General features: G+C 36.8%; 2 protein-coding genes across 2 annotated transcripts; both read right to left on the reverse strand.

Moving 5' to 3' along the window:
- Positions 1-1,995: 1,995 nt before the first annotated feature.
- KCNRG (potassium channel regulator) lies at positions 1,996-6,590 on the reverse strand. The gene is made up of 2 exons (XM_012649315.1): positions 5,993-6,590; positions 1,996-2,300 (listed from the first exon to the last, which is right to left on the reverse strand). The coding sequence occupies exons 1-2, from the start codon at positions 6,568-6,570 to the stop codon at positions 2,060-2,062; spliced, it is 819 nt and encodes a 272-aa protein (XP_012504769.1). The 5' UTR covers positions 6,571-6,590; the 3' UTR covers positions 1,996-2,059.
- A 1,692-nt stretch (positions 6,591-8,282) lies between these two features.
- Positions 8,283-21,510, reverse strand: TRIM13 (tripartite motif containing 13). The gene is made up of 3 exons (XM_012649327.1): positions 21,329-21,510; positions 20,734-20,840; positions 8,283-9,517 (listed from the first exon to the last, which is right to left on the reverse strand). The coding sequence occupies exon 3, from the start codon at positions 9,509-9,511 to the stop codon at positions 8,288-8,290; it is 1,224 nt and encodes a 407-aa protein (XP_012504781.1). The 5' UTR covers positions 9,512-9,517; positions 20,734-20,840; positions 21,329-21,510; the 3' UTR covers positions 8,283-8,287.
- Between the last annotated feature and the right edge of the window lie 224 nt (positions 21,511-21,734).

Raw genomic sequence — 21,734 nt, forward strand, 5'->3', positions numbered from 1 at the left:
ACAAAGAAAAACCTATGTTGGGTTTTCTGCAGAAAATAGATGAGTGGTGCCAAAAACAAAACAAAAAACTTACGGCATTTTTTCTTACTTGGACCATGATTTTCAGTTGCTAACCTTAACATTACTGATCTTGAAGTATTCTGCACTTTTAAGTTATACATAACCTTTTGAGGTACTCTTAGAAAAAAATGTTTTAATCTTGCCCACGAGCTAGTACACAAGTTTATAAGTAACTATTAGAAATTTCAACTTCTTTACTAAAGTGAAAATGTTTCACAGGAAGGGTGGTAGAGTAAAATTTGTGTCAGAGAAAATATGAGAGAAAATAAGCCATACTATGCCATAATAGTGTCCCCAACACACATACACACACATACAATCTTTCATATATGGCTTCTTCCTTTTTTTAAAATTAGATAATACATCCACATGGTCTGATGAAAAATAAGTCTTCCTACCACCACACCTAAACCCCTCTTACCCAGTTCCCTCTCCACAGGCAACCTGTATCTTTGCTGAAAATTCTGTGCATTTATAAGAAAATGTGTATATATATTTTTCCATAAATGGAAATTGTATATGTATTTTCCACTTTATTCATTGTTCTGTACCTTTTTTCCCCCTTGTAACATATCTTGACAATCCTTCAAGTTACCTGTTCAGTATTGAACTTTGAGCTTATTTCTAATCTTTTGCTGTTATGATGATGCATTTTCTCACTTGAATGTAAGCTCCTTGAGAATAAAGATTTTTGTCTTACTCATTTTGTAATCCTGAAACTTTAGTATACTGTCCAACAGATGTTTAACAGATGTGTTTTAATGAATTAATTGTAATTTTAAAAATGGTGCTTAACTGCTTGTACTCAACAGCTTTTAACCCTACTGTGTACAAAATCTTGGTGCTCTTTGATTTAGTGATTACTCTTCTAGGCGTTTATCCTAGTGTTTAAAATGACACATATATAACACCGACAAAAGGAACCACTAGGTCAAAGTATGTATGTAGTTTAAATGTTGGCAGAGGTTATTCGAAAGCTTTTCACCAGCTTTCGGTACTAATTAGTAACAGGTATTATTGCTCTCACCAAGTGTTTAAGCACAGTACTTTATACATAATAGCATTAAAAACTGTTGAGTAAGATCAACGAGTTAACATTCAATTGAGAAAAAAATGTCTTACGATGGTGTATAAATCTATATAGAAGTGCCTAGGAAAGGAATAAAGCAATGCCTTACAGAATATGTGCATTTGAAAGTGGGCCATCCATCATTTTCATCATCAGTATCACCATCATCATCACTAACAGTTACTGAGTGCCTACCATGTGCCAGGCAATGCATTGAATACTTGATCTCCTTTAATCCTCACATATCCTATGAAAAGGTATCTTTATTATCCCCATTTGTTAGATGAAGAAGTTGAAGCACAGAGAGGTTAAATGACTTGCCCAAGTCACATAGCTAATACGTGACTTAGCTGGGATTAGAAATAAGCAGTCTGATTACAGAGCCAATTTTTGGAAGCTGCGTAAGTGTTCATGAAAAAGAGAAAGGGAAAGATGTATTGAAGGTAGAAGGAACAGGTGCAAGCACCAAGTGCACAGAATTGTTTAAAGAACAGCAGTTTAGTGTGGCTTAACACATTGACTGCCACACTAGAAAAAAATTTTTTTTTCCCTGGGGCCACGGTGTTTTATTAAAACAAAATGATCCTTTTTTATTTATTATTTTCTATTGTTTTCTGTGTGTGAGTTATATGCAACCTAATCCATGTTTTTAGAGTTAAATTGTCAATATTAATTGCAACAGTAAGAACATCAACAAATAAGATTTTCATGAACCAACTGCAGGGTTTTGTTTCACAAGGCCGGGGCTCAAAAGTAGCCTGAGTTAAATAGAGCTCACATGGCAGTCACTGTGTTAATAAGCACTGTTGTTGCCTAGAGGTGGCATGGTAGGAGATAAAATCAAAAAGTTAGGCTGACTAACATGTATGCCCTAAGTATAGAATTTCCAAACAAGAAAATGGCAATTTCCCTGAAAGGGAACAGACAACTTCATTTCATTTTCTGAGATTGCTCTGGCATGATGGTAGTCTCTGGTTGCAGTGTTTTGTTCATGGTGAGTGCTTCAGGGCTTTTCATCCTTTCAAAGCTATAGCATTCAGTTTTGTCTTCAGAGGGTACTGTTCTGGTACTGACCAGATGAAAGCCTTCTTTTAATAAAGTGTCAATCAGTAAGCTGAGGACATTTGTTCCGTTAGCCAATTTTCGGTTATCAGGTTTTATAGAAACATACCTGGGACACACAAAAAGAAGTTGAATTATAAAGCATCCCATTAATAGCTGGCAAAACTACACATACAAATTTGACTTATAACCCCAAAGGCATCATACCATTTTCCGGATTTTTTTTTGAAACTTCATTTATAAATCCAAATCAGTAATTCTGGATACTGAAAATAGAGACCTTGCTGTGATTTCCAAATTCATTTTGATTCTACATTTAGAACTATAACCAACATTGATGAATTTCATTGAGAAATTATTTTCTGGAGCAAATAATTTGATCAAAATTGTCTTAGTTTTTATATAGTATAATTTATTTTTGTTTTGAATTACTACTATTACTCAATTGATTAATTCATTTTATCAATTTTTTTCATGGACACTATACATTTAGAATTTTCCCCTGATCAAATTTTACCAACTATTAGCAACTGACATTATGAATTTTCTTTTGTTACTTATTCCTATCAAATATATTTTTTAGGTGAAATTTTAAAGACATAAAATGTCAAGATTTTATTGTCATCTTTTACTCTATAACTGTCCATTGTCAGAAGAGTAAAACTTGGTCAAAAAGCCTCTGGAATGGAAAACCAAAATCTTCTATTCCCTGGGCAACTCTACAGAACCAATACACGTAATTCAAGAAAAATATACCTGAACTTTTCAGATTGGCTATATGTTGGTTTTAATTATTTCAACATAACACATCTGCATAGATGTAACTATATTTCTCCTTCCTTATTTGCCATCAAGGATGTTTTTAGTTCCTTGTGTCCTCCCACCATTTATAAGATGTGAAGAAAAGGCTTAGATTAGTTCCAGTCAGAAACCTAAACTATCTGTAGTTTTATGGGATAAAAAGATGCTTGGAGACATCCCTAACCTCCTTTTAATGATCATAACTGAAATAGAGTGGTTATTGTTGCTCTCAGTTAGAAACTCATTCTAGGCAAAGAAAACAATTGAATAGTAAAATCTAAGAACTATCAAACTACAAAGCACATCTAAAAAAATGTTTATTATGTTACAGCAGATTTTTAACATTAGTAAATCATTCCATTTACCCCCAAATCCCAGATCTTGATTGTATAGCCTAGAAACATTTGTCAAAGAGAAAAAAAAATTACAGAACATTTCATAAAAGAATTAAGATACAAATAGTACATATGTACAGGTGGTACACGGTAACAAAGTAGAATGCACTTACAAGAAATCACTGAGCTAATTAAAGTACTTGCTTCCATGAGGCTAAATTGAAAAATAAAAGATTTCAAGGCACAAGAAAAGGATGGAATAGAAGAAACCAATGGGAAATAGAAAATCTAAACTTATTTTAAAAATTTAAAGGCAGCTACACTTTTCCATTTGAGCCAATTTAAAAAGAAGTCAGACAGAATAACAAAGAGATTCTAAAATTCTGTGACCATAACTGGAGCTTGATAACATGGTATCACATGAATGGCCATCTGAAGGATGCAAGCCAAGTATTTCCAGTACTATGAATTTGAAAGATAATATCTGAGCAACCTGCTAGGTTAACAAAATTTTAGAGTGGTAAAACATACTGATGAAATATACTGAATAAGCTGAATGATACACCAGACTATTATGAGTCATTCAGGCTTGCTTCTCCACTTTCCACCTTCCAAAAACATCTGAATAAACAGATCCAGATCAGGGAGCATGCAAAAAATAAAAATGAGTTGCGAACTGGGCAGTTATATACTCAAGGTGGGCCACTTAAGGATGCAGTTTTCATCCCAGTCATCAGAGATCCCCATAATGTCACTTTATTCAGATTATCTATCTCTACTTTGAAATTGGCACTATATAAAAAAAATCACACTTATGGGATGGAAAAAATTCTGAACTTCAAACAACTGAAAAGAATACCATTTGGTGATGCCAAAAAAAAGTTAGTTTTAAAAATAGTTCTGATTTTGGAATTATCTATTGTGGAAGTTTAAATATAATACTTTCCTCACATTAAGATAAAGGAAGATTTTTATGCTGTTTAAAATACAAATAATTTTAAAAAGGGGAAACCATTTGGCACTATGTATACAGAGGAATATCCCAATTTTAGTTTCTAATCCTTTTTTTCAAGATTGCAATTACTTTCTCCAACTGCATGGTTTTTAAAAAGTATTTAGTAGATCAAGAATGGTGGCTTACTCCTGTAATCCCAGCATCTAGAAGGCCGAGGCAGGAAGATTGCTTGAACTCAGGAGTTTGAGACCAGCCTGAGCAACAGCAAGACCCCATCTCTACTAAAAATGGAAAAATTAGCCGGGTGTTGTAGCGCATGCCCATAGTCCCAGCTACTCAGGAGGCTGAGGAAAGAGGATCCCTTGAGCCCAGGAGTTTGAAGTTGCAGTGAGCTATGATGATGCCAGGGCGACAGACTGAGATTCTGTCTCAGAAAAAAAAAAAAAAAAATTAGTATTTCCAGGACATCTTCTTAACAAGTATGTTTCTTCTGAAAATCAAAACCATTTCTCCTTGGATTTCTAACTTTTTGAAAAGTGATCCCCAAATAGGTCATAATTAATCAAATTTTAAAAACAAAAAAATTGATCGTTTCCTTCTATTTAAGCATTCCACCAATAAAAATAAAGTTGTGCCCTGAGGTATCTTAGAACAGTTTGAGATAAAGATAAGGTCTTAGGTTTTCTTCACAATCACCCTATTAATTTGGCTCTTTTCCCAAAATGACATTTCAACCTCTTTGGAAGGACAAGAAATTATAAAGTATAAAAAGTTAAGGATCGTCATACTCAGTTATACTGCCCAATGATCTCAAGACCAAGGGGAGTGTTGTGAGAGAGGCAGATGCTGGTATCCTTCCTGATGGTACTGCTTAAGTTAAAGTATCCTAAAATTTGTCTGTCTACCTTAACCAAACAGTATATTTTATTTTAAATGCTATCAATAAAGAACACATGCAGGCTTTTTTTTTTCCCCTCCTAAAAATTAAAGCCAGCTTTCACGGTCAGTAAAATAATGGTAGGACAGCATTAAGACATTTTTAAAGGGGGGGAAAAATGTCTGTGACAGCAGAGTGGAAATCAGCCTTAGGATCCAGCCAAGAACAACAGAGAGAGAAAGTGAATAATTGAGTCAGAAGCAACTGTCCTTAACATTCTGACAGCCTACTCCAATATTTTGAATTGTGTAAGAGCCAAGGATGTAACAGAATACCAAATTTGCCATGAGATATATCTGCCTTTAAAAGTGTTTAAAAATAAAGTCGGATGAAGAAAAATCAGTAGTCAAATCATAAGGACTGAAAGAACACATACATATAATGTGTCAGGAAATCAGGAGAAACTATTGAGCAAGCCTTTATTATATTCAAGTCACTAAAAGAATTTCTTGAAAAATTAATGCAATTCTTTTCTAAGTCAAATTTCTTAGCAGATTTCCTCCTGTAATTTGAATAACCATTGTCCTAGTTTTCCCTAGACAGTCTTGGTTTATTCCTATTGGTCCACATAATAACAATATCCTCCTTCACTCTGAAAAGTATCCCACTTTGGAAAATACTTGGTCATTCTACCCAACTCCACTGGTTACCCCAAAACATAATTTTGAGTAATCATTTTTTCCAAGAAAAGTTTTAGGCATGAGGAACTTTCAATTTTGAGGGAAAACTTCAGGAACTGGTGTAGAAGAGAGATACTTCAAAGTACAAAATACCTGACTGCAGTTTGGTTATCAGTAGTACTGTCAGCGCCGCACTGGAAAACCAGGTCATGGTAAGAAGGTCTTTGTGGAGGCAGTGGAAGTAAAGTCATCTGAGGAGGGAAAGAGTTACTACTCCAGGTTGGTGCTGAAGGTTGCTCTATAAACACTGTAATCCTCCCAGTTAGCATCTCAATTGTTTTGCTGCAAGAGCCAAACACCCTGAAAAAAGCTTGAGTGTTCCGGCTTAGGAAATGTACCTCCACAAGAGCAGGTTTTGGCTGTAGCAGGTGTTGGTTTAAGAGATCAACCAGAGAATCAAGTTCATAAAAAAGAGCCTCTCTCTGAAGCCTAAGATAGTCTGAAAAGTTAGTGGGTAATAAAAGCTGGTGAGTCCTCAAAAAATCTAAGATGAAACTAAATAAAACACCATCTCTGTCCACAAAAATATGGCCACCAACCATCTTGAATTCTTGGTCTCTGCCATCTAACATTCGTGCCAACCGAGAAGCAGGAAACTGCTTCAGGGTAGAAAACCTTGTTGTAAATATCTTCCCTCCTACGTTCAAAGTGATCAGTTCTTCACCACTCATTCTTCCCTAGCTTCAGACTATCACCCACAAACTTACAAAGAACTTGTGAATCAACCTATAACCATAAATGTTGCTAGTTATGTACGATCAAACAAGGTAGAGGAGGGAAGAATAACAAAAACCAAAGACTTAGATTCCCAGGTGACTACTATAAGGCAAATAGTGTATCCATAGCTGTGTTTACAAATTTGAGTTGCTTGGGAACCTGCAGTATACAAAATGTAAAAGCAACAGATGAGGAACTGAATAGTTAAAGGAAAACTGCCAGTATATCTTAGGATAGACATCAAATAAATCCCTTTTCTGTATTCCATAAAAAACTTCTCCATGAAAACCTGATGTAAATCTATATTTAAAAAAAAATATTACTAGGAGCAAGAAAGCACTCCCCCTCCCCAGACCTCTTATCTACCATGAGCTGTCATGGCAGAAGTAAGATTTACAGATATACATTGTCTTAATTTCTTATGATCCTCTTAACAAGTTAGTGGCCAAATCATGAATTATCTGTTAGAAATGAGGCAGCCATTCCCTCACCTAGCAAGCTTTATTTTATTTGACTGTTCTCATAGCTAGAAGGTAATGATTTCTTCTGTAAATTTAGTTGCCACGTTTTTTCCTGTCCCCACTTTGATTACCTCTTCTCAACCAACTTAACGGAGGACTGGAATAAAAACACTATTCTCTGAAAGTCTAGTTCACTTAATGGACTTTCAAAGGAATGTCTGATTCCTTGACACAAATAAGGCAGAGTAGAGAGCAATTGTAAGATAAGGTTTTCATCTGAATTCTAAGCAAAGTGGGAAAATTAAGTATTTTTATTCTGTGATAGGGTGCCTTTATCTCACATGAGCAGATGGGATAGCAATAGTGTTGAGCTGATTACTCTGTACTTTATAGTAACTGACAGATTGTTTCATCTATTGTCATATTAGTCTTACTACACTTAAAATTCTGTAAGCAAGTGGATTGGTTTGGTTGTATAGTTGCTGTGATAAACTTTGCAACAACACAACAAACACCCAGCTGCCAGAAAAAAGGTGGCTTTCCCATTTCCTGCTCTTGCCACGTGTTACATTTCTTTTTTAACCTATGCCTTTGCTCAGCCACCTAACATTTCTGTAATTAACACCTTTGATGAAAAATTTTAAACAACAAAGGAGAAAAGCACCAGGCTGAAATTTCCACCCTCTTAAAAATATAAACTTACCACAAGAAAACTGCCAGTTTTTGATTACATAAGATTTACATTTTAGTGATAAAGGAATCAACTGTCTACAGAAAAATTTGGAAATCTTCAAACCATCTTTCCTTCTTCAAAAGAATATTCACTGTCAAAAAAAGTTCCTTTACAAAAGTAGTCTTTACTGCATGCTTGATTAACACCACCACTCTATACCTCATCAATACAGTTATTAGATCATATGATCTCTCACCTCCGTTTTTATCACAGCATAAACACAAGCAATACCGGAAGGAGGATGCTTATTTCAAAAAGCATTCTTTAAAAAGGAAAGAGGGTTCAGGACTACACTACTAAATTTCATTTTTATCTGTATAAACTACCTAATTTGAACAACACAAACAAGACATTACTTTTGAAAGGAATCCTTCTGGAGGAAAATATATGACTGGAATCTTCACCAAATCTGATTTACTACTCTGTTCTCTAACAATCTCTAACAAAAGACAGAGAACTGCATACTTGAAAGAGATTTTATAATAGTTTATATTTGCACACAAATTCTGCCACATTATTCAGCACCAGCAAAGTAAAATTCCTGAATCTTTCACTGAAAATGAAAAACCCATCTGTCACCTGTTCCCAGTAAAAAACTGATTGTTCTACAAAATCGGCCGACTTCGTCAGATAGGAACCGAAGTTTGAAAGGTAGTCTTTCCAAGTTGCCAATTCGTCAAATAAAGACCATTCTAGGAATATGGTAGGACCAAAGAAAATGACAAGGCCAAGCAGAAGGACTACCAAAAATGACTGGTAAAAGCTCCAGGGAATCTTGCTAATGAATGTGCCAGTGTCTTGAGGCAAAGAAAGTTTATCCACATCTACTAGTTTTATGTCCTCCCACTGACTGGTATCAAAGTTCTTCATTAAAGGCCTTGTGGGCAAATTAGAGGGAGGTAAAGGAGTTTCCTTGATTACTTTGATTTTCTCCCTGAATTCCTGCATCTGTTGCAGAAATATGATGGGTTCTGACACATCTTTGAAAGCCTCAGCAATGTTAAAGGCCATTCGTTGCTCCTGCAAGATGGTGTTGAGTTTGTTGATCTCTGGGTCATATGCCTGCATAACTGCAAGTTTCATGGTCTCAAAGTCAGAGAGGATTTCATTCTTCTTTTGATCCAGGGTGTGTTGTAACTTCTCAAAGAACTCCTTCACTTTATCTGAATCTTTCGTCAGTAACTGTAGGGATTTCCTCTTGCTGGTTTCCAAGGTATCCAAGCGAGAAAGAGCATCTCCTCGACGCCAGGTCTCAAAGCTCTGAAAGAGGGACTCAAAGGCATCCCTTTCCTGAGCGTAGGCATCTTCAATAGAACAGAAGACGTGCTTGGTGTGGTCGCCACAGGTAGCACAGATCCCACAGATCAGCTGCATGTCAGTCAGGCAGAAAATGTTGAGAGGCTGCCCCAAGTGTCCTTTGCACACTGGCATTTTGGGAGAGATCTTGATCTTGTTATACTTCTCCACGATACCCTTCAGGGAGTAATTAACCTGCAGGCTGTTAACTCCAGCAGCTGAAGTTTCCTTACGGCATGTGGGGCACTTGAATGGAGATGGTCTCCACAATGAATTCCGCACATTCCCCTCTAATATACCTTCTAAGCATTTTTTGCAGAAGTTATGTGAACAAGGCAAAACTCGAGGATCATCAAACAGACTGCAACAAATTGGGCAAGTGAGATCTTCTTCAAGCAGCTCCATTACATCCTACCATAGAGGGGAAAAAAAAAAAATTTATGTTACTCAAATAATCCCCTCCACTAGGACTATATAATAATTAGAAGAAACTATCTTGATTGGGCAAGTTGGCTCACGCCTGTAATCCTAGCACTCTGGGAGGCCAAGGAAGGAGGATTGCTTGAGCTAAGGAGTTTGAGACCAGCCTGAGCGAGAGCAAGACCCCGTCTCTACTAAAAATAGAAAAATTAGGCATCATGGCACCCGCCTGTAGTCCCAGCTACTCGGGAGGCTGAGGCAAGAGGATCACTAGAGCCCAGGAGTTTGAGGTTGCAGTGAGCTATATTGATGCCACTGCACCACTCTATCCAGGGTGACAGAGTGAGACTCTGTCTCAAAAAAAAACAAAAAGAAACTATCCTCACATTAAAATGATCTTTCACTGAAATAACCAGCAAAACAAAGGAAATAAATGAAAAATTTGGGAAGAGAATGCACACCAAAGCAGATTTAATCCACTGGGACTAGAACACACTCCTTAATGGTAGGGCACCCTGTACACAAGGCCTTTGTGTGGGCTTTCCAACAACAGTCTTTGGCTGAGACAGGGTTAGGACTAGGACAACTGCAAGTTGAGCCAGCAGGGCCCAATTGATTGTTTTAAAACAGAGAGCTGACTACTAGCTGTCAGAAACAAAGCTATTCAGTGTCTGTAATAGAATGAGCTCTTTACTTTGGGCCCACAAATATAAAATGGTATGCTATTTAAAAAAAAGAAGCACAGCACAGAAATATAAATCCAAGCATGTACTCTCATGCAGACTTTTATTAGGAATTGGCATATTTTCCTATTTCAAAAGCAAGATTACAATTTTTAAAATCATAAGTAAAAGGACAAGATGAGAGAGCTACAATTCACTTTCTTAGAGAATTAAATGAGTTTTTTTGTTTTTAAACCATGAGAACAACAATCAGTCATCTTGCCCATCAATTCTCACAATATGATGGGCAGAAACCTGAATGTCCTCCTTTCAGGGCATCTGAGAGGTCAAAACTATTTTCATAGTTTCAAGATGTTTAATTTTTGCACCATGTTGACATTTGTGCCAATGGTGTAAAAGCGAGGGTTGGGTAGATGCTGCTAGAGCCTTAGTAGGAATCAAGCAAGGCAGTAAGGAGCACTGAATTGTACCACTAGTCATTGTGTTTTTACCACAACACATTCTAAGTGGGGTGAGGATGGGGGAGGGAGCTTCATTTAAGAATGTTCTTGGTGAAGCAGTAAAAATTATTCATTTTATTAAATCTTGATCCCTGTGTACACATCTTTTTAATATTTTATGTGACAAAATAGGAAGTACACACAAAGCACTTCTGCTATATACCAGATGTTGTCTGGAGAAAAAGCACTTATGTGATTCAGTTGCAAGCTGAACCAGCTGCTTTTTTCATGGAATACCATATTTACTTGAAAGAACCAGTGACAAACTATGGCTTTTCAGATTTAGGTATCTGACAGACATTTTCTTGAAAATGAACAAAATGAGCTTGTTACTTCAAGGAAAACAAATGATAGTATTTCTTTCCAATAAAAAGTTGAGTTTTAAATGAAAATTAGAATTTTAGACAACATATTTGCCATTTGTGAGACTGACAGTTTCTCATTAATTAATTAAAGGCTTTTCTGATGAGATAGGTGATGATATTAATGAATATGGGGTTTTCCTGAGGAGAAAGGAGTATTATATAATGAAATATGTCATTATTTGGAGATCTGCATAACACAATGAACTAATATTTTTTCAAGTCACCAATGCATAATGTTATAAATCATGCAGGGGTAAAAGATCATTTGAAGTCCAAAAAGACCATAGGTTCATAAATATGATTTCAGATTCCACACTCCAACAAAGAAACTAACACTTGCTGAGTTTTGAGATAGTATCAAAGAAGATCCACGATTATCTGAAAAGGCTATTAAAATAGTCCTTCTTTTACCAACTACATATCTGTGGAAAGCTAGGTTTTTCTGTGTGTGTGTGTTTGTGTATATTTCTTTTTTTTGTTAAGAGACAGGGTCTTGCTCTGTTGCCCTGGCTGGAGTGCAGTGGTGTGATCATAGCTCAGTGCAGCCTCAAACTCCTGGGCTCAAGTGCTCCTCCTGCCTCAGCCTCCCAGTAGCTGGGACTGCAGGCATGCACCACCATGCCAGGGTGATTTTTCTCATTTTTTGTAGAGATGGGGTCTCACTACATTGCCCAGGCTGGTCTCAAACTCCTGGCCTTGAGCAATCCTCCCACCTCAGCTTCCCAAAATGCTGAGACTACAGGTGTGAGCCACTGCTCCCGGCCTACTTTGTATATTTCAACCAAAATAATTATTGCAACAGGTCAAATGCAGAAGCAGACAAAAGACTTCAGCTGTCTCCTATTGAGTAGCCATTCATTAAAGCAATCTATAAATAGATAAAGCAATGGAACACTTCTCATAATTTTGTTTTGAAAAACTTCTTTTTCCTAAATTATTTGTTAACATGTAACGGCTTTATCATTGTTATTTTAAATGAATTAATATACTTTTAAAATTCTCAGTTTTCTAATCAGTAAATATCTATAGATAGCACACACATAACTGCTCTGGGGTTCCTCAATTTTTAAGAGTGTAAAGGTGTCCTAAGACCAAAATATTTGAGATCCCTTATCTAGAAAATACCATTTCTCAATGTAAGTATATTATTTTAAAATGTGCGTTTATCCCTAAAGTTCTAAAACCGAAAACAGTGCTACATATTTCTACATTTCGTTTACTGAGGGATACATATGCACACAAATACACATATATATCACATTACCACCAAAGTAATAAATAAAATAAGACCTAGTAATTTGTAGGTCATCTTACAATAAAAAATAAGTAATTTTTTAACAGCAATTTCAACAGTCATATATAATTGGAGCTCCATCTATAAGGTAAAAGGCATTTAAAGAATAAGCTGAGAACCAGGCGCAGTAGTTCCTGCCCATAATCCCAGCTACTTGGGAGGCTGAGGTGGGAAGATTGTTTGAGCCCAAGAACCTGGGCATCAGAGCAAGACTCTGTCTCTAAAAAATAAATAAATAAAATCAAAGATAAGCTGACCTTGCAGGGCTAATTAGTTTATGCTCTTATATGAGGTTGTGAGATAATATATATTTATAATAAATAACATATGTAGAATTAAAGTACAGATTATTTGGTCTTTAGTGTCATAATGAAAAATGTATAATTAGCTGATTTTTCTGAAAAATCTTTTTGATATGAGAAATCGTATAACCTTTGAAAAGCATTGGGAAGAGAATGGCTACAAAGACTGAGGTTAGTGTGTGGAGAGGTTGCCACACAGCTGTCAAACATTCTGACCCTTTAGAATGGAGATAAACTTTTGATGATCCTCTAACCCTCCTCTTGTTCCACATTTTATCACCTCCATTACTTTCTCTCCTCTTTCACCTAAGAATTGTACACAAAGGCCAGATTTTTGCATAGGCGATGGAAACAGGAAAGTGGTGAGGGCAGCACTCAATAAAATAAACCTAATTTACTCATCCTTGTAAGGTTACTATTTCCAGAGAATCCTATCCAAGCATACCAAGTACATAAGAGGAAAACAAAAGATACACCAAGTGGTTGGGATGAGGAGGAGAAAAAGGGCACCCAAGGCAAAGAGAAACTTTGAGGAAAATTGAGAAGGATACTGTGATGGGGGCCAAGAAGAATTTTAAGGCAATCAAGTATGATCAAATTTGAAAAGAAAATGTCACACACAGGAAAATTTAGAAATAATAAACAGTCATTCCAAGGCCATGATCAACTTACAGCTCTTACAATGAACCAGAGGAAAAAAAATACTTGGAAAGTCTCTTTTTCAAAAAATTTGCATCAAAATTCCAATAGATCCTCTTCTTATTCCATTTTTACTGATAAAGCTTACCAATTTTGGTTTATAATTTAAAGAGTCTGTATTTTCATTCACTTTAAAAGCTAAACACTATTTTCTTTTCCTCCCTTAACTTTATGTCTTCTCTTTATACTCAAAACTTTCTCTAGAACAAAACTGTGACCACTTCCACAGCTGACTCTACTGATCTACCCGATCCAAGAAACCATGGCAGACTTCTATGTTGCCTCAAAAGTTTTAAAGGAAAATATATAATAATTAAGATTTTTAGTCTCATAAATAAAGGGTACTTTTTACAGTAAAGGAATTTACAGAATCTTTTCTTAAAGTGTGGCTAACACATAAAATCTTAAGAAATCAACAGAGCTTACTCCTTTGACATAAACTAAAGTACACATCCCCTCCACATCTTTTTTGGGCTAGTTTTTCCCTCCAATATACAAGTCAAGAAACTTTATGTAAACAAAGTTATTGCTCACAGTTTAAATTTCAACTTAACCAGTGTAAAATTAAGTGTATAAAGGCAAAAGAGTTTTCCAAGATTCATTTCCTTTGAATGTTTGTGAATATCAAAAAAAATCTAAATTTTGAAGCACAAAAATCTATTTTCCCACCAATTAAAAATTTCTCAAGTGTTTCATACCAACAGTTAAAATAGCTGAATATACATTAGTTGTCTACCACTTCTCTGAAAAAAAAGTCAACTTTGTTCTGCTGTATTTACATTTTCAATACACTTTTAAGTTTGCATACGATAAAATTCCCTTTTTGGTGTACAGTTCTACTTTTGACAAATGCATAGTTGCACACCACCACCACAGATTTATTTTTCAAGAAATTGTCAAGCAATCCACAAACAAGAAAAACTACAAAAAGTGCTTTATCAGTCCTACCCTTGAATGGGTATACAGCAACAACAGCTTCTACAAAGAGAACTATAACACAACCATTAAATAATAAAAATCAAAAAGCCAGTATGTACAAAGGAGTCATAAAATAGAAAAAAAAAATTTATTTTGTATGTATTAGATTTCTCCCTCTTAGAATTCCTTTATTTTTAAAAGATCATCCCAAAATGATTATACTGCAAAAGGTGCTTACTTGTTCATTCTTAAACAAAAATTAATTCTCTCCTTGTAAAATCTATTAGTAAAAGAAACTTTTCTATTAAGTCTAAATTCCATTGGCCCTTAGCAACATAAAGTTGTCTGAAATGTCACTCATGATTTTTTTTTGATATTCCGTTAGGGAATAAAAAGAAAAGCAAATATGTTAATGCTCTGTATCTTAAGGATTTGACCGAAATTTCTATGCTGCTTTGAGGCGTCTTTGAATTCAGGAATTTCAAGATAGTACCTAAAATATAGGTAACTCGATAGCAAATATTGAAACTATCACTTCACAGATACACTAAATTATGCTAAACTCATACTAAATTGAAAGCCACCAATCTTATCTTGAAACAATGCCTACAATAGCTCATTTTTTAAAAAAAATAATTTCCTCTCAGCATGCTATTCTTATTTTCAAATAATGTACTATATTCCAGGAATTTTAGTATGAGATTAACTAACAAATGCTCTCTTGAAACTAAGGATCTGGTTAACAACTACCGAATCTAGGTAGAGGATGTAAGGATATTTATTGTAATATTCTTCTGAATTTTCTTTTATGTTTAAAATTTTTCATAATAAAAAGGGAAAAAACAAAAGAAAGAGCCCAATTATAAGAAAACTATATTGAGTTTAAAAAGTAAAACCTCAGGGCCAGGCATGGTGGCTCAGATCTGTAATCCCAGCACTCTGGAAGGCCAAGGCAGGAGGATCGCTTAAAGCCAGAAGTTGAGACCAGCCTGGGCAATGGCGAGACCCCCATCTCCACAAAAAATTTTTAAAAATTGGCCAGGCGTGGTGGCATGTGCTTGCAGTCCCAACTACTCAGGAGGCTGAGGCAGGAGGGCTGCTTAAGCCCAGGAGTTTGAGGTTCCAGTGAGCTGACGATGCCCCTGCATTCTACACAGGGTGACAGAGCAAGACCCTGTCTCAAAAAAAAGGTAAAACCTCACAAACATCAGCTAAGTAAAAGCTCCACAAGAAGCTTAATCTGCTATGGTACTGTTTATCTTTTATAAAATTAAAAAATGTATTACTGGAAGTCTCTGGATCTAGGCCTGTAAGAAAACTGACATACCTGTCTGGCTCTCAGTCTATAACCTTTGACAAACCACTTATAAGTATTCCCCTCATTTGTACAGCTGTTTTTGAAAAGTATAATAGATGAAGATTACCTATAAACTTATTTTAAATACTCTATCAGTGTGTTATTATGGCTTTTAGAGACTGTTCCGTGACTTAAATAATCAAAACAGGAAAAAGAGGGGACAAGATCTCAGATATAATCTCAAAAAAGGAGTATTAATAGTATCTAAAATACCAAATTGTTATGTGGCTCTTGCAAACAATATAAGTTACCTATGTGTCCATGTAAGACAATAAGTAACTAAACCTTTCTGGCACTAACTTAGAATGAGTAGTAGTTAAAACTCTCTCCAAGAAATTTTTTGCAGGGTTCCTGATAGGGCAAAATAGAGCTAAGACAGAAGGTCCACCAACTTGGAAAGCTCACTTATTCAGAATGTTCACAAAGGCTTGTTGGACTAAAGTGACATTCTCAAAAATATAAAAACCAGGTCATTACCTTACTAGTTCAGACCACTCAGAAAAACTATTTTTTTCCTTTCCTTCACTCTCTTCTCTGTACCACTATTTAGCCTTGACTTATTCCTGTTTTTCTTTTAACTCATCTTCCCTATACTGTTTCAGTGAGTACACTCTTGATTTCCTGTCATCCTGTCCTTATCCCCCACCCTTCTCTTTACCTTACTTTCTTTTCCCATTTTTCTTTTTCCTGTGTCACTTGATAATCATCCAAGATATTATTCTGTAATTCATGATTAAATCAATAGGGTTTTAGGGAACTAGCTGGATCAGCTATCCCTATCGCATTTACATATGACTACTGAGGAATCTAGGTAGGCCCCAAATGGTGTTGAACCCCATTCTCCCCACCCAGATGAAATCAATCTGAATAAAATGAGTGTTTGAATTTGAGGTAAACATACATATAGACTAAATTATTCCTAGTCTGGTACCAACCAGACACAGATATTTATCTTAACCTGTTAAGAATTTAAGAATACGAATTAACTGTTAAGAGTTAAATAAGTTGGAATCACTGACTTCTGAAAAGGTTTTATGAACCAAAAATGTCTGGTTCTCTCAAGTAAATGTAAATGGGTTTAAATGAAGGTGACGAATTTTTATCCCTAAAACAAAATGTCTTCTTTTACAACCATTTACTTGGCAAACATTTACCTATTAAGTTATTGTCTCCAATGGGTTGGTAGCTATTAAAAAGCTTCTATCATCTAACTTTGTATTTGAGGTTAATTTTCCGCTTTCAGAAAGTACTGTCAAACCTTCACATTCAGTAGATAGGTTTATCTGGATAAGTGAGATTATTTACACAGTATCTAATAATGTGTTAAGTGAAAATAGGCATTATGAGATGTTTATTAGAAATGTAATTAGAGGCTGGGCACAGTGAGTGGTTCCTACCTGTCATCCTAACATTTTGGGAGGCTGAGGTGAGAGGATTGCTTAAGACCAGGAGTTCAAGACCAACCTGAGCGACAGAGCAAGACCCTATCTCTACAAATAGAAAAATCAGCTAAGCATGGTAGTTCACACCTTTAGTCCTAGCTACTCAGGAGGCTGAGGCAGGAGGATGACTGAGCCCAGGAGTTGAAGTTGCAGTCAGCTATAATGATGCCACTGCACTCTAGCCTGAGCAATAGAGTGAGACTCTGTCTAAAAAAAAAAAAAGTAATTGAAGCCAAGTGTGGTGGCACATGCCTTTAGACCCAGCTACTCCAGAGGCTGAGGTGAAACAATCAGCCCAGAAGTTCAAGACCAGCCTGGTAAAAAGAGCAAGACCTCATCTCTATTTAAAAAAAGAAAAAAGAAATGTAATTGGTATGAACGAAGTTCTTTTTGCTCAGTGTAGAATTATACACGTCTTATTCTAAGTAAAACTGACCTACAGAATATATGAAGTAGTAAGTTAATTATGCTTGACCTTAAGAAGTTTTTAGGTTGGCTATATTATATATGCTATGTTGGCACTGCTCGGCTCATATCAATATTGTACATCTGGAGGGGATAAAAGGAAAAGTTCCTCTGAGAGTTTAAATTGGGAGCAAGGCTGGGCGTGGTGGTTCACACCTGTAATCCTAGCACTCTGGGAGTCCGAGGTGGGAGGATCACTTAAGGTCCGGAGTTAGAGACCAGCCTGAGCAAGAGCGAGACCCCCTCTCTACTAAAATAGAAAAAAGTAGCTGGGCATGGTGGTGAGTACCTGTAGTCCCAGCTACTCAGGAGGCTGAGGAAGGAGGATCGCTTGAGCCCAGGACTTTGAGGTTGCTGTGAGCTAGGCTGAGGCCACAGCACTCCAGCCTGGGCAACAGAGTAAGACTCTGTCTCAAAAAAAAATAAAAAATAAATTAAAATAAATAATAAATAAAATAAAATAATAAAATGGGAGCTAGGCTATTGGCAAATGGGATGTAGTTGTGGGGATTACACCACAAGGAGACAGAATAATTTAAACTGTCAGCAAAACTTTTCAATTCAACTTTTCCTTAGAAAGGTATCTACATCAATAATAGAAATGAAGTAAAAATAGAGTTCACATTATGGGAATTTCCTTTATAGGAGTCTTGACTGGAATGTAACTATTCTGTATACCAAAGGACACCTATTAATATATTTGGTCGACTGTTATTAGAGGTGGGCATAGCACTCTATTCTTTTACTACAATTCTAGTAGCTAGAATACCAGGTCAAGGTAATGACAATGGCAGTATCTTTCATGAATAACAAAATGGATAATCCAATTATCTAAAGATATTTAAAAAGATGAAATATAAGCCAAAAGGCAATTCCTGACCTAAATTCAGAAATGTAGACCATTTACAAAGATACTATTATTCTAAAAAGTATGATAAATGCCTTATTAAAAAAAGGACAGAAAAATAAGTTCTAGAGATCTGCTGTACAACATTGTGTCTACAGTTAACAATATTGTACTGTACACTTAAAAATTTAAGGGAACTCTCATGTTAAATGTCCTTACTACACTAAAAAAGATTCTTAAATAAAAAAAAATAAAAGACATTAAAAAAGTTGACACTATACTGAAATTATAGAGGTTATCCATGCAGTTAACTTTTGTGTTTTCCTAAATTATAAAAGTAATTGGTACTTATTATGGGACGTTCAGAAAATATAGGGAAAAAGCCACCCATAGTCACATCAGCAATAACCGCTACTATTATTTTGGTATATTCCAATCCCATGTCTGTGTGTGCATACACACATCTTTTAACAAAAGGGGTAGCATAATACAATTTTGTGTCTACTTTTTTCACTTATTTTAATACATGCATTTCCCCTATCATCGTATGTTTTTCAAAAACATGACAGTCCATCTTATGGATATGCTTTCTTATTGCTTATTTTGGTTTCTTTTTTTAAATATTATAACATTTAAATGAACACCTTGTATGGAAAAGTCTTGGTCCACAGCTCTGATTATTTCCTTAGACAATTTCTTCTCAGTGTTACTGATGGGTCAAAAAGCAAGGATATTCTTAAGGCTCTTGAAAAGATTGACAAGTGTCCCTCTTGAAAGGGAATATTCCAGTTTATGAACGCTAACCAATGATGTGTGAGAGTGCCCACCTCTCCATACAGTTCCTGACCTTACAAGAGAATCACATTTTTATGAAGCTTAGTAAAAAAACAAGAACAAGACACACTTGTTACCATACCTACCTGAGTTTAAAATATAAAAGCTTAAGGCAGTTAATAGTAGTATGCATCTGTGCATTACCAATACATATTTTGGGAATAAGTGGTAATAAAATTTATGAGGTAGAAATAAAGTAAACACACTGGGCTTAGAAGCATCTTACAAATCATCTAGCCAAACACCTAATTTTGTGAGTGAGGAAACAGATGCCTCTTGCCTCAAATGGAGACTTATCAATTGTACACAGCAAGCTAGAGTCTGAGTTTTCTAATTATTAGACTATGCAGAAAGTGACTCAAGAATTCAGTGTCCTTATTCATAAATGAAGACGTTTAATCATTACGTTTATTCATTCACAGATTTTTAATCTCTAAATCCCTTCTAAAATTCTGCAATTTTTACAAATTAGGTTGTAAGAGGCTCTCCAGCAAAGGAGAAAGCACAGAACCTGCTTCTGAACGTCTAGGTTCAAGCACCAATTTTACCTTTCATAATATAAAGATTTTTTAAGCACCTACCTCATAATGTTGCTGGAGAGATTAATATGTGAGAATTTTGTAAACTGCTAAACTATATAAATGAAAGGTGTTTTAATTACATATGTGCGCAAATACCGTGAAAACTGTAAATACACATTTAAAGTGTTACGGTAGAGCATGAGTATTAACCAAGAAAGGTACCAAAGAGAGTTGGACTCTCTTGAACTGTGATTGCAAGGGAAAGCAAAGCAAATATTACACAGGATAGCAGGTACAACGCACTTTCATGAAAATGGGCATATCTGAACAAAAGCTGTGGCAGAAGTACGGCCAAATAACTTATCACAAATGTACAGAATGAAAAGAACAGCCTGCTGTTATGGAAGAACTTACCAGGGTGGTTTATTAAGTCAGCTGCTACAAAAAAAAAATGGTATTTTTAGGGAAGGATAGGAGAGCCTAAAGAAATGTATCTTCCTATTGTTTAAGAAAGAAGTATAACCAGTTAATCAACAGCTACATCAAGTTCTACTAGAGGGAGTGCCTATGTAAATGAAATTCTGCTTTTAAAATGTCTATTATATAAAGGTTTCCAGAATCATAGAAAACTCAAGCCCTGTTCTACGAGCCCTAGCAGCCTGACAATTCGATAGGCACAGGAAAAGAAGAAAAAAAATAACCAAAAAAAAAAAAATGCTGCTGAAGCCTCTCTTTCTTTGCAGTATAAATCCTTGAATACATTTAAAACAATTACTACATAAAGAATTGCCAAGTATGGATTCTATTTTTCTGAGTTTTGACAAAATATGAAAAGAACAAAGACCACCAATGAAAAGAAGTGGCTGGGAACATCTATATTCTACATATAGTTCAATTTCGAAAGGTTCTGCTGGGCCTATTGAAATTGAATGCTTTTTTTAAAATGTGGCGATAACATAGGAAAGGTATCACAGTTTTACCTCTGTCTCCTACAAGCAGGTGTATTCGGTGGGGTTACTATTCCCAGGACAAAGCACTCAGGGTTTTGGGGTTTTTTTTCACGTTTTGACTGACAAACTAGAGGCTACTGCAAAAAAGAAGAAAGAGAACGGTGTTATGCGTTTATTTGCACAGGATCCGCAGTCTTGACCCCCAATTTTATAAATCGCCCCCACAAATAAAGCCAGCCTGTTAGGTACGGGTGAAGAGGCAGGAGCCTGGGAGAGCCTAGAGCTCTTTGTACTAAGAAGCTTCTCGGTTAGGGCGCCCCCGCTCGGCGCCATGCAATCTCTCCAGGTTCAGTGCCAGACGGTGGCGGCGTGCTCTGACCTCTGGTTCATCACACTTGCCTTTTCTTTTCTAGGAGATACCAAGACGCAGGTGGTGCGGCTGGGCACGCTCCGGACAGAACAGCTTTTCTGGAGCAGATACACAGCCCCGGCCCGCCAGCGCCAACCCGCAAGCCGCTCCTCCCCAAGCCCTGTCCCAGTGCCCCGCCGGCTTCCGCCGTGCCGCCGCGACGGAAGCTCAGGCTGAGCTTTCGCGAGCCCCCCGCCCACGCAGGTCCCTGCCGGCCCGGGCAAGTCCCCACCCTCGCAGCAGGCTCGAGGACCACCCCCCTCCCCGAGAGGAGCCGGGCGGCAGGTACTTATCTCCGACCTCTGGTGACACGGGAGGAATCCCCGCTTGAAGCCGCGCAGCCGCCGGTCCTCCAGCCGCGGGGACCGAACGCTACGCGCCGGGCACAGCTGCAAAATGGACTCGCAGCGCCAAGCGTGCCCCGCCCCACCCATCGCCCTCCTCCGCCCTCACTCAGGCTCCGCCTCCCCGGCCCGCTTCGCCTTTGTCCCGCCTCCCTGTCGCGCCTTTCCTCGGAGGTGGCGAGGCGGCGGTCCTTCCGGTGGCTCTACCCGCCACTCCCCCCCGCCTCACCCACGCGGGCTGCCTGGAATCGGGGAGGGTCCTCTGCTGCTCGCTTTTC

The sequence above is a fragment of the Propithecus coquereli genome, unplaced genomic scaffold (assembly GCF_000956105.1).
Source record: "Propithecus coquereli isolate 6110/MARCELLA unplaced genomic scaffold, Pcoq_1.0 Scaffold11, whole genome shotgun sequence".
NCBI classification, from domain to species: Eukaryota; Metazoa; Chordata; class Mammalia; order Primates; family Indriidae; genus Propithecus; species Propithecus coquereli.

Bases quoted from the DNA above. Each gene is read 5' to 3' on its own strand.
- KCNRG (XM_012649315.1), bottom strand. From the start codon at position 6,570: ATGAGTGGTGAAGAACTGATCACTTTGAACGTAGGAGGGAAGATATTT. The intron at 2,301-5,992 runs GTATTTTGTACT...TGTGTGTCCCAG, and splicing joins GATAACCAAACTGCAGTCAG to GTATGTTTCTATAAAACCTG.
- TRIM13 (XM_012649327.1), bottom strand. From the start codon at position 9,511: ATGGAGCTGCTTGAAGAAGATCTCACTTGCCCAATTTGTTGCAGTCTG.